The sequence below is a fragment of the Atractosteus spatula genome, chromosome 2 (genome assembly GCF_055471065.1).
Source record: "Atractosteus spatula isolate fAtrSpa1 chromosome 2, fAtrSpa1.hap1, whole genome shotgun sequence".
Lineage (NCBI taxonomy): Eukaryota > Metazoa > Chordata > Actinopteri > Semionotiformes > Lepisosteidae > Atractosteus > Atractosteus spatula.
Window position 1 is genome coordinate 62,131,741 of NC_142707.1, and position 13,185 is coordinate 62,144,925.

The 13,185-nt window shown below is 39.2% G+C and overlaps 1 protein-coding gene across 2 annotated transcripts in view; it reads left to right on the forward strand.

The window, feature by feature from the left end:
- Positions 1–13,185, forward strand: part of LOC148840022 (transcriptional-regulating factor 1) — a 94,812-nt gene that overhangs the window by 77,387 nt on the left and 4,240 nt on the right. The window contains exons 9-17 of one of the 2 annotated variants that reach the window (XM_088929367.1): positions 281–608; positions 1,578–1,644; positions 1,970–2,109; positions 2,537–2,640; positions 3,623–3,698; positions 5,599–5,687; positions 10,053–10,211; positions 11,126–11,314; positions 12,836–13,035. In XM_088929367.1, the coding sequence (XP_088785493.1) occupies positions 281–608; positions 1,578–1,644; positions 1,970–2,109; positions 2,537–2,640; positions 3,623–3,698; positions 5,599–5,687; positions 10,053–10,211; positions 11,126–11,314; positions 12,836–13,035 (1,352 nt within the window). The remainder of the gene's footprint in view (positions 1–280; positions 609–1,577; positions 1,645–1,969; positions 2,110–2,536; positions 2,641–3,622; positions 3,699–5,598; positions 5,688–10,052; positions 10,212–11,125; positions 11,315–12,835; positions 13,036–13,185) is intronic. The other variant, XM_088929376.1, reaches the window with a different exon arrangement.

A 13,185-nucleotide genomic window follows, 5' to 3' on the forward strand; every position in this document is an offset into this window, starting at 1 on the left:
TTAATAAATCGATTGATTTGCCATATAGAGGGCTGGAACTGAGTGTAGAGAATCTGGACAGCTGAATAATGTGTCTGTATCTTGCCATATTTTATTTTGTGAGTTTAACTCTGCTGATAATTACGTTTGTGCAGCAGGTAGTAAGTTGTTTTTGATTTTGCATGTTGGCTGGTCATAAACTCGCTTGGTGGTTCTGTACTGTACCTGCAGTTGTGGTAAACAAGTTGACTTTGAAAATTAGTGTGTTCATTGTACAAAACTGGATTTTACTGTTTTCCAGGACCCAATCCGCCGTGCCCAGAAGGCGGAGAAGCTGGCGGGCAGCGGGGTGAGGGGAGGGCAGCAGGACAAGAAGAAGTACCGCCACCGTCCCGAGCCCCTCATCATCCCTTCGCCCTGTGGGGGCCTGTCCGGCGGGGGCGCCATACTGTTCCAGAGCCAGCTGCGCTCCCCGAGAATCCTGGGGGATCCCCCCCCGTACACGCCCCCTCCCATGCTGAGTCCGGTCCGCCAAGGCTCGGGGCTCTTCAGCAGCGTAAACAGCGGGTACCTGCACGCAGGCGGGCAGCCTACACCCATAACCCCCCGGGTGCTGCTCTGCAGAGCCAGTGAGTAGGCCAACCTTCCGTTCACCTACTCCTTTCTTCACACAGCTCCAGACAGACACGGACCTTGTGTTCACACGTGCCTGTTGAATTAGCAAGCAACAGGCTGCAAAAAAGTAGTCTCACTTTTCTTGCCACAGCTTAAAGAGCAAGTAGTGTGTCTACAGAATGCCTTCTCCTGTATAGATCCACTTATTTAACGCCTGTGAACAGCAAATGTTCATATGTATTGTCCATTTTAAGGAAACAGATCTTATTTCATGCAGTTTTTTTTTCTTCCAGTTTGTGTTGCCTTTTGGGTGATTAGTTAAGTGACTAATTTACACTTTAATATGATTGGTTTATAGTAAACTGGTACACACCACACTAACAGATGATCTGTTGTTGAAAAACCTGATTTGCACAAATTGCTTTCAAATGTATGAGGATAAATCCACTGGATATTTTCCCCTGTTTCAGCCCACCTTTTTTGTAGCAGATCTGAAGATATCTTTTGCATATAGAAAATACAGAAAAATGAAACTTACTGCTGTTTTATACAGAAAAAAATTCAATCACCGTGGCTAATTTCTGGGCTTAAATAAAAAGTTGGAAAAGAAGTAAAATGTAAAAAACATTTGATTGATTAAGCATTTTAATCAATTAATGGTATAATACTGAAACATCTAAATATTAGAATCCTCAGTCTCCTATTCAGTAATTCAGTTTACCATCAAAAGCATCAGTCGTTTCTGATTAGTCAGTATCTGTGCGTGTGTTTATTTATAACCCAGCCAGAAACCCTTTTATAATATTCCTTCTGTTTATGTGATGACTGAAAACAGGTAGCAAAAGTTCGTAAATGACTTTGGTAATATTAATCCAATCGATGCAGGGTTAAGACTCAGAGCAGTCAGACCTGGAGGTGAAATGAATGTGTTCTTCTGCCCCGGTGGTCAGTGTTAACTTACAGTGCTGTGTCCTGGCTGGCAGGTAGTGTGGACGGCAGTGCAGTGGCAGTGACCCCTGGTTCAGGAGAGCAGCCTGTGGATGTGAAGCCGTAAGTACCAAGCCCAAGTATCAAGCCCATGTTGCACCCTCCCTTGACCAAGCGAACGATATCGACATCATTGATTCAGACATCACTGTTCCAAGCTTTTAAAACAATTCATCACAGCTGAAGAAGGCTCCACAGTCAAAACTCTGGGTCTCTTTTCTTTTCAGCATGGAATAAACCTTTACCTGTTCCTTTGAAGCCTACGCATGCCGACGCAGCTGCCTACTTGAACTTATTTATTAAAATGGTTGTTTTCCAACTATATGAAAAATGGTCTGGGTTTAGATGAAGGTACCGTGATAAAACTGAGTTTATTGACCAATTGCAGACGGATCAACATTGGCCCACGGTTCCAGGCTGTGATTCCTGAGCTGAGGAGACATTCCAGGGTGGAGCGAGACCTGCACAAAGCCAGCCTGGTGTGGACCCCCGAGCCAGACCTGGACTCTCCAGGCGCTCAGCAGAAAGGTACCCTCTCCGTAACTCTCATGCACACTATGTCTTCATATTGGGTGCCAGTCATATAACTATGACACGAGAGGGACATTTTTTTCCCTGGTAAAAAATCGCAGACATTAACCACTCCTGGGGTATTATCCTTATAAAGCAATAATATATATATTTCCTTGGCAGACACCTATGTCGATGGTGATTCATCCTTTTTTGCTTAGAAAGTTTTGCATCAAGTTCTTGTACAAGACCAAATGGTTTCCAGATATGATTGAAAATTAGGTTTATTTGTTATTCGATTTTTGTCACTTTGTGCATGTGAATCAGCATTTGCAGAAGTCTTTAACAAAGTTTTTTTTTTCCTTGCTTCTCATTCTTTCTCTTGCTCCCTCTCTGTCCACCTCAATTTTTCTATCTGTCCTCCTGTGCCTGCATCTCCCGGCAGTGGACAATCTTGTTAAAATGGCCTGTTCCAGTGTGCTGCCTGGAGGGGGAACCAACTCTGAATATGCTTTGCACTGTTTGTTTGAGAGCAGAGGAAACATCATGGTGAGGACCTGGAAAGACAGACACACCACAGAGACCCGCAGGGGAATAACACACAGAACATCATGGTGTAAACTGTGTTGTCTTAACTGTAGACTGTGGTCTTCTGTTTTTTATATTGCGCAAACATGAGATAGCAAAGTTTTTCTTCCCTTAAATCCCTTATTGATAGCGCACTGTATATACAGTAAATTATGTAAAAAAAATACAGCAATCAAAATTTATGTCTCAGTTTTCTTGTTTCATGCATTTTCTACATTGTTCTCAGTTCTAAAGCTCTTACTTTTAGGGAAAACACTTCCATCAGTAGATCTGCATATAGTCATCCTTCATTGTTACAAACCCTTGCTGAATTATTTAGAGTTTATACTGACTTACTGTACAGTATGTGTTACCTTTCTTGGTACCAATACCAAAATTTGATAATAATGTAAATAATTTACTTCAAGTAACTGGGGCAAGATACTTTTGGAGAGTTATTATTCTTCTAGGTAAAGAAATTAACAGATAAAAAATTATGGGCATTGGATTGATCTATCATTGTATTGAACGTTCCTAGTCAAAAGCGTGGAGTGTCTTGAAAATTCCCAGAATTCTGTCTTTGGTACAAACAGCTGAGCATCCAAACGGCTTCCCTTCAGCCTTCTATTATGATTCAATGACTGCTTATAACGGAGAATAAATTATTTAGTTATTTTAGTCATAAAAATAGCACCGTTGCCCTATAACAGCTCAGTGTTGTGTTTTTAACCAATACATTTGATTTATAGAGAAATTTTATTTGTATACTGTACTATACTTAAGAATATGAATACAAACAATGCTACATGTGTATATAATGTCAGTTACAGCTCACTGAAATAGTATGTACTATTTTATATTCTCGAATATTGAATGCTTTATTAAATTTGATGTTAAAGTACATATTGACCCTTACCAGCGGAGGCAAAATGTTCATCTTTTATTCCTTGTCTCTATTTCTCAGGCTACACTGGAAAAACTGCTCATGCTGAGACCTTTGAGACCAAAATCCCATCCTCTTGCTGATTACCATTATGCCGGTAGGTCATTGCCCTCCTTTTTTCTGCTGCTTAGCAGGAGTGTGGGGCTTAAATGTTGAAAAGTGGTTCTCAATGAAGCTCCTTCTTTATGGTAATAACCTCACCTTAAATAATTCTAAAGTGAGTTTCATCATCATGTCAACAAACAGTGTTGGAGTTACCCTGTGTGAATGGTTACTTTTTTAAAATAAGAAATTGGAGAACTTGCTTTTAAGAGGTAATGCTTTAGGGCAGCACAGTGATTAGCATTGCACTGGGGCCCTGGGATCCTCTGTTTAGAGTTTGTACAGTATGTTCTCCCTGTGTAAGCATCACTGTTCCTCTGTGTGCTCCAGTTTCCTGCCCCAGTCCTGGTAGGTTAGTTGGCTTCTGGGAAAACTGGCTTGGTATGAGTGTGTATGTGTGGGCCCTGAGACAACCAGGTATCCCATCCAGGATGTATCTTGCCTTGTGTCTATTGCTTGCCGGGATAGACTCCCAAGTCCCCAGTGACCCTGTAATAATAGATAGATAGAAGGTAATGTTTTACTCTACGTACTAACTATATATACACTGCATAGATATCTGTAATTGATGTAATGGATGATTAAAAGATTATTTTCTTATTAAATTTAAAAGTTCAGACGTATGAACGATCGAGATATGAGTATCCATACATACGAACAGCATCTTAACTGGTTCCCATAAGAAATAGTACAAATTTCACAGGGCAAAATAGCACATACACCCAGAATATAACAACAGAATTGAGCCTCACTTCTCAGTATTACAAGGGGGTGTGGCTCAAGGACACTGGGTATAGTCAGTCACTCGGTCAGTGGCTCTGTGATTCAGTTCACGTTAACCTCCAACATTTCTCTATCATGTTGTGGTTTTTTTTTTAGTGTTAGTAGCTCGTAACAATGCCTGAGAAAAAGAAAAGTGACAATGACATTCCAAAGAAGGATTCCAATTCTAAAGAAGGAAGGGGGCCATAAGCTTTGAAGTGAAAGTAGACATCACAAAAAGGCATGAAAACGGTGAATCTCCATCACCCATTAGCACTTCTCTTGGCCTCAGTCGTTCATTATTGGAACAACATTTACTTGTTCCAAAATTCCAGAAGTTCCACACCAATCCAGTTAACCACAATGACTGAGAAAGGAAGTGGTGTATTGAGAAAATAGAGCAAGTGTTAATCAAGTGAGTGGAGAATCAGACCCAAAGGCACATTCCTCTTATTCAACAGAAAACTACTGTATAAACCTGCATGAACATTAAAAAGTACTTGGATTTGGAGATGAAGCACTACTGTTCCAAGCAAGTCGTTGGTGGTTTATGTGTTATACCTTAGCTTGCTGTGTAGCCACTGTTTTAGGTTAAAAAGGCTTTATTTGTAAGCTTAGGTACTCAGTTACAGGAGACGTTGTAGCTCAGACTGCAAGGGCGTCTAGCTCCTGACTGGAAGGTCCCGGGTTCAATGTAGCTTGCTCTAATTCCTTCCAGACGGCTCCCAGGTGACCACACCACGTCCACCTCCAGCGTCGGATGGTCGAGAAAAATGGTGGCCTTGCCCCCCATTCCCCCCATGGGCCTTTATGTCCTGAAAAGGGACCTACCTACCTGCTCAGTTACTGCTAATTGCATTATTTCTTATGGCAGCAATTGTTTTGACTTGGGAGCAACTTGAGTTATGAATGGGACTTTGGAAGATAATGCTTACATAAGGACCTTGTAACTGTAATAGATTGGGTTTTTTTAATGTAACTTTTCACTAGCCTGTACACATACATAGAAACCTCCAAGACCTCTAATGTTGAAGCCACCTCTCTTTTTATGATAAATTTGGTTATTGTTCCTTGCAACTTTGCACAAATGGGAACTGAAATCCATTTCTGTTGTTTTTTTTGTCCCACCTCAGGATCTGATAAATGGTCAGTTCTGGAGAAGAAGCAACTGAACAAAGCCTTAGCTGTGCACAACAAGGATTTCTTTTATGTACAGAAAATGGTAAATTAATGTCTTCATTTTTATATTTATTATTGGTGATACTGGACCTGTCGTTATTGTTGCTCATGTTTTTGTTTCAATCGTTTCATATCACCGTTATCGTCCTTAAGCACAGACGTTTCTTTTGGTAGTTTACGGCATTTATAGAGGTGAGTGAAATGGATTTTGAAATCTTTGTACCTTTCTTGTATTTTTATTGTTATTTTAACTCGGTTTTAAAGGAGCAGCTCAACAATAAGTGAACTGACTTTTTCATTCCTTGCCCTTTGATCTCAGAATTCATATCATAATAATCTACAGCTCTTGTTTGTGGCTGGAAGTGTGATTATTGGGTGGTAGCAGTGCACACAGAAAGCATACAAACACCCAAGTTTGGCTGGCTTGTAACATCCATATTTCAATGCAGGCAGATAGTGTGTAGTATTCTAGGTGTTCGTATTGTAGTTTACATTTGGGGGTGATCCAAGAGCTGATCTGTGCAAAATTGCTTCATGGAAGTTGTTGTTTTATTAATGAGGTGACTACTGTACAGTAGGGAAATGATAACATAAGAAGAACTTAAGAAAGGTTAGAAAGGAGATGAGGGCGTTCGACCCATCTAGCTCTTTTGGCAGTTAGTAGCAAGTTAATCCAAGCATCTCATCTATTAATTCATTGAAAGAAACCAGGATATCGCCTTCAACAACATAGCCAAGTAGCTTGTTTCAAACTCCCACAGCCCTCTGGGTAAGGAAATGCCTCCTGTCCTCAGTTTTAATTGCACTTCCACGCAGTTTAGACTTGTGTCCTCTGATTTGTATTGCCCTGTGCGTTCTGAAGAAATCCACTGGGTTGACTTTTTTGATCCCTTTGATGATTTTGAATCCTCCTGTAAGGTTCCCCCACAGTCTTCTCTGTTCAAGACTAAAAAGGTGCTGTTCCTTCAGCCAGTCAGTGCAGGATATTCCCCTGAATCCCAGAATGTATGAGGTTACTCATTGGTGCACTGATTCCAGAGCTGTATTGTCTTTTCTATAACATGATGGTGACCAAAATTGTACACAATGTTCTAAATGAGGTCTTACTGGTACCTTATACAGTTTTAACATGCTTTAAACTATACGTATGTCTTAGCACTTTGTTTTCTTTTTCAATTGCTCCTTCACATTGTCCAGAGGCTGTAAAAGATGTGTGAATATAAACACCTTTAAGTAATAAGTCTTAAAGATTTAGGATCAAATATAGAACTCTTATATGAGAAGCTGTTAGATAATACATTGTGCAATCACATTCTCAATTAAGGAAAGAATTTTTATCACCCTTTTTCTGTATCTTTTTCTCCTGGGCTTATTTCACCTCTCTTGGCTGTAGATAACTCACAATTTAAGTAGGTAATTAATGGAAGTTCCATATTTCTGGGAGAACATACAGCACTAATTCCATTGCCTTCTGTTCGTTGTATCACATACAAGTGAAGTTGTCCACACAAATGAAATTGTGTGTGCGCACCAATCGTTGTAGGTGGGTGTATGCGTTGGAGTGTAGCAGAGTGAGGGGGTGTTAAATTGCACTTCCAGTATGTCTTTCTCTCTTTGCCACAGACACAGGATGACAAACATATACAGGGAAACAATACAAAAATCATTTGCAGTACTCAAGGAGCACGTTTGTTGGATGAGTAATAAAATAACAGAAGGAAGATGATGACAGAATTGATGTGCTGATTGACAGTAAAAAAATAAAATAATGTGATGGAGCTAAAAAAAAGAATATTTTAAATGATTAGTTGCTAGAATTATGTCAGTGTGAATGTGCTGGTCTGGAAGAAAGCAAGCTGCAGTCTCTGACTTGACCTCAGTCTTGGAAGACACAAAAACAAGTTCTTACAGCAGGATTGTGGGAAGGCCTCTGAGGATACTGTACTACTAGATCACTTACAAGGTCCTGCAGTTCAGGGCTGTAGTTCTTTCCACATGCTAATTCTAGGTGCTAGTCTTGAAACACTGATTTAACTATTTCCAGGAGTTCTCAAAGACAGGGGCACAGTTGTAAGAACCAGTTATCTGGGCAATCACATGTCAAATGACATTTAACGTCCGCTGTTCAGAGTGCTACTAACAAGAAAAATACACTTTATATAATGGGAAGCACAGAGCTTGTAGAACTTTCCTATGAACAAAATAGAGTTTACAGTCAATTTCTTGTTTTTTATGTTCTAACAATGTTCTAACATTTATATGTAAGATCAAAATATTAATATGAAGCAAAGTTATATAAATTCAGCTTTTATTTTCCTAGCAGATATTAAGAAAATGCACAGTTTTATATAAAATATTCCTTTTGGAAGCCAAAGTGTACTAACATTTTGTACTCTTCTAACATTAATAATTAAGAGTAGAAAGGCAAGTATCAACATTTTATTAAAATCGCAATATTATGTAAATTTTACAAAGGAAATTATACATTACATTTTGGTAACAAAACTAGAGAGTTGCTGCATCTGCATTGTGAGTTAAATTGCACAGAATGACATGGAGGTTAATTCACACTGGTGAAAAGAAAGAAGCTTTTTAAGCTGCGCTACACTAAACAGGTGGTTTGGTACAGCTGCGTTGCTCCCATCACAAATTACTCTGGTCAGCTGATCTTTAACGCTCCTTTTGCTGATTTGCAGGCTAAATGTGTCATTAGAGACGTATATTTCCTATCGTCTTGGCAGCCTCTTTGCCTTGAACCTGTCACCACTTGCTGTTAAGCATAAGCAGAATCAAAAGACGTAGAGTGAGTTTTTGGAGAGGGCGTTGTTCTCAGTAAATTAGGTAGGGTGCTTTTAAATTCTTATCTGCTTGCGTTTTTTGTTTTTTTGCTTTTCTGAACGCTTCAAACATTAGTTTACTGTTTTGGTGTGTTTACCCATACAAAGTCTTAACTATAATATGGTTCAACAAGGAAATATTGAAAGATAAACATGCCTTATTGTATTTACAAACTTATTATAATTTTGTACTGTTTCCTTTTAAGCTTAGTGTGTTCATCACCATACACACTTAGTGCACCCTTGTTTTTAATAAACGCATTGTGTAAAAATTGATCCCTGTCAAAAAGCACGTGCTTGCCGCTGTTTCTCATTGCTGTAGAAATTGCAGGACGCTTCATCTGTTGCTAGTTACAGTACATCTCTCAATCACGCAGAAACACACCTTCAGCTTCTTCTGACATTCAGCTCTGTCCTAAAAGAAGTCTCATTCAGTTTGTAGCTCTGACCCTTTGTCCTTGTTTTGCTGCTGAATCTGAAATAGCTATAGTTTCTGCACTTTGGTGCTTCCTTTTACTGCTTCCTTGACTGGCTGTTTTACTGTCACGGTACTGATACAAGAAACCTGGGGTAGATCTAGCTCCTTAAGTAAAACGAAGTGCTTTATGAAGTCTTCACAGGCCTATCAAACCGTTTAGACCATCTTGTTCTCAGCCTAAATTTGTTTTAACTTTGGCAGAAATTTGCATTTTATGCCTCTGGCATGCAGTTGTCATGCTAACGAGCTTAGAAATATTTTTTCAGAGTTCTTTTTGCTAATTATCTTCGCATGGCAAATGTGAGCCTAACAAGAATCAGTATCTTAACAGCAAAGTGGTACATGTAGTCAGTCATGAAAACTGATACTATAAAATTAATTAAATAATCGTAAAAGCATACATTTCTTTTTTAAAGTATAAGAAAGAATCTGCTCCATTATTTAGCTACAGTGCATATTGAAAGTCTTCACGTCTCCATTTCCAAAATAACACATTTGATGGCCTAACAAATCAAAACCCATTAAATCAGAATTTATTCCACCTTTATTTACACATTGTAACACACAACACACTCCATGTGAAACACAAATGTTCAAACTTAATTGTTACAAACATACAAATTAAATTCAGATTGAATGTTACAATTTTTCAAAGGCTGAACTGACAAAGTGTTTTTGTCAAATGCAAATAGTTATATAGGAACTGTTGAAATAGCTAGGTAGATTGATACAATTTACAGTGGTTAAATTTGCCTCCACAATGAAACACATTCATTTAGAGAGCTGCAGAAATGACAGAATAGATTTCATTCTAGAATAAATTTCTGGTCCTACAAATTATAAACGTATAAACTAGTTTTCACAGCCTATTTTCCTTTTGCAGTTCATTGCAGCTAGACCTTTCTCTCAGCAGTGACTATTATTAGCCATTGAAATGAACTTTTGCTGCCATATATTTAAATCACATTATTTGAATCTGTTGACTTTACACAGGAAAAAAAGGTTTTTGTTGGCAAAGAAAAACATACATTTCTTTAGCAAATGTACGGGGTGTGTTATGGACTGCATGTAAGCTTAAGGTGCTCTGTTGTAGGTGAAGACTAAAACAGTGGCACAGTGTGTTGAATACTATTACACCTGGAAGAAAAGGCTGCGACTGGGCAAGAAGAACAGATCCCGCCTGACTAACCAGGAGAGTGAAGACATGGCAAGTGTCTCTCCACCTTTTTACCCTGCAGACACAGAAAAGCCAGTATGTGCAGCTCATTGTCAGCATCTTTCGCATGTGTGAGGGTATCTGTGTTTCTGTTTGAGTTACTCAGGCATTGAAAGCAGTCATCTGCCTGCTTAGACATTATGAAAAAGCAGATCCGGAGAGTAACACATTTGTTTAGTTGTAAAGCCTAAAAAAAGTATCTTATGAAATATAAAGAGTTGTTTGGGCTGTGCTGTGTGTTTGTGTTTTACGTTAAACTTTATCATTACAAAAGAATTCTCGATGGGATAATGGAGCAGCTAGTTGGAAATTACATACAATGTCATTTTGAGTTTAGTGTACAGCGTGAGCCATCTCATGTTGACAAGGAGACCTCTGAGATTTAGAGACAGCATTGTTGGTGTATAGCTGCTCAAAAGTAAAACTTTTTTATAACCAGAAGGAAAAATAACTTTCTGTTTAGAAACATAATGAAAAATAGAATAGGGTTTAGAAATGCAGTGGTAACCAAGACCGCTCTAAGCATGAGAAAGTGTTATCCCTTATTGTGCTTAGGGGTCAAGTGGGGGTATATCTGCCTAGTTCTGCACTTTTTTGTCCCAGTCACAAAAGGTCTGGAGTACATGTTAATTTCATGAAACAAAACATTTGGTAAAGAGGGGTACAATGGCACAGTGGTTAATATTGCTGCCGTGCAGTGCAGGGACCCTGGGTTCAATTCCTGGGGTGCTGTCTGTGTGGAGTTTGTATGTTTTCTTCATTTCTGAAAACTGATGGGTTAATTAGCTTCTGGGAAAATTGGCCCAGGTGTGAGGGTGTGTGTCTTTATGTCAGTACGTGCCATCCTGTATTGTACAAAGGAGCGGTTAGAAAATGGATGGATGGCTGGAAAATGTTCAGGAGTTTAGTGTGATCGTAACGTAAGAGCACCATGTCGTACTTGTCCTCAGGCAAGCGGAGAAGATGGAGAGCTGGAGTCGGAAGAGTTGGAGGAGGAAAAGAAGTCCAGCAGAGAGGAAGAGCCTGAAGTGCCACAGTCTCCTGACCAGGAAATCCCACTCGATGAACTGGCAGAAGCTGATCAAATGTCTGCTTTGCCCAATGCAACCTTTGTCTGTGAGGTACCTAACTGTGGATCTGTGAGTACAGCCCTATATTCTCTTCTCTCCAGCTTCGTACAGCCCTGTTGTGTGTACAGTAATGATCATGAAAGTAAGAGGTGACCATGGATTTCTGACTGGATGAAAGGTACTGGGGCGACGGCCTGGATGTACCAGACATTTTTAATCATCCCTTAACAAAAATAAAGTAAATAAAGTAAACCCAGTACACCCAATGGGTATCTCCCTCACTTTTTAAAATGAAAATGAAAGCAGAAAACAGACTATAACATTTTCTTACAGTTTATAACATATGCAAAAAGACAACAAAGCTGAGCAGTAATCCCCACATTTTCAACAACAGCTAATGCAAAACAGTTTAATATCTAAACTGGCAGGATATTAAAAAAGTAGCAGGTTCTTTTTTGCAGCCTCATACCTTTATCAGCAAGAGATCTGAACATGCATGTTAAAAGATCAATCTCCCACAACATTAGCACATGGTTTCAGTAACTGGGCAGCCAGGGTGCTATAACTCCTGCTTTATAGGCTACACAGTTCTGCTCAGTGACACGTAGTTCACTGTTCATTTAAGCAAAGTAACACCTATAAACACATATTTAATTGATACTCAGCCCAACATCCTGTTTTAACCCGTTCCTGAATGTAAAACTGGTGCATCATCGTACTTACTGACTCAGATCACTAAGCCTCTATCAAAAGGTCATCTGAGTCACATCTGAAAAGTAACCTTCTATCCAGATGCATGACTTGTTTCCTGATATGTTGGCCTTGAGTAACATATACAGTATATTATATAATAGTTTATTATAAAGATACATTCTGTTATCCCAAAAAAGTATATCTGTAACCATAAAAAGCAATATCCATTTTTAACACATCTTTTAATTAATATACAGATAATGAGATGCTTTTAGGTCTGTCTGTAATAAACTACATAATTACAGTGCTTCATTGTTTGCTAAAATACTTTCAAACTAAATAACATTCATTAAACTGTTATACTGTACATGAATGTTTTGCAGCAACACTTGTCCAAGATGAGCTAGTTGTTAACAGCTCTTGGCTGTCAACATAATTACCTGCAGTGATGTAGTGGTGAACACAGTACAGCATAGATATCTACAGTACTAGCTGAGTCTTGTTGTTGCACTTACATGGATGATGTACTACATATCATGAATGGATGATGTAGTATCACCTGTGTACCAGTCATTATAACCTACATTGAAATATGGGATCTACACTAAAAGGCTTTTTAAAAGGGCTAACATGCATCTACTTACATTATTGAAGGACTTCCTCCTGAATTGTTGCATTGTGCATACACTAAGTTGTATGCATAGTTTAGACAGTCTTATACAAAAATGTAGTGCAGTGAATTCAGTGAACTGCAGAACACACATATTGAGCAGATCTGTGTATATAACTCATTTTGAAGCCAGCTCCACACTTCTTTGTATAACACATCTAAGGTTTTGGATACAACTGTATATAACCAGTTGTTTGTGCTTTCTTGCCTTGGCGTTTCTCCTGCAGATGTTCAATTCTAGACAGGCTCTGAATGGCCATGCACGGATCCACAGCAACACAAACCAGGCCCACAGGCCTGCGCCTGGTGGCAAACCGAAATCGATGTCTCAGTCGGGTCACGGCTCGGTCAAGAGCTCCCCGGCTCACAGCACCACTAGCGGAGACACAGATCCCACTCTCATCTTCCCCTGTAAGGAGTGTGGAAAGTAAGACACTCACTTCCTTCTTAAACTCCCTCATCAAGCCGTCTGAATGAAATTGTTTGGCGTTAGAAATGTTGGAAGTGTTTTGCTGATTTGTCGATAAGATGTTTCAGGAAAAATAGTCATTGGATTTTTTTTTCCTTTCTGTTGTAC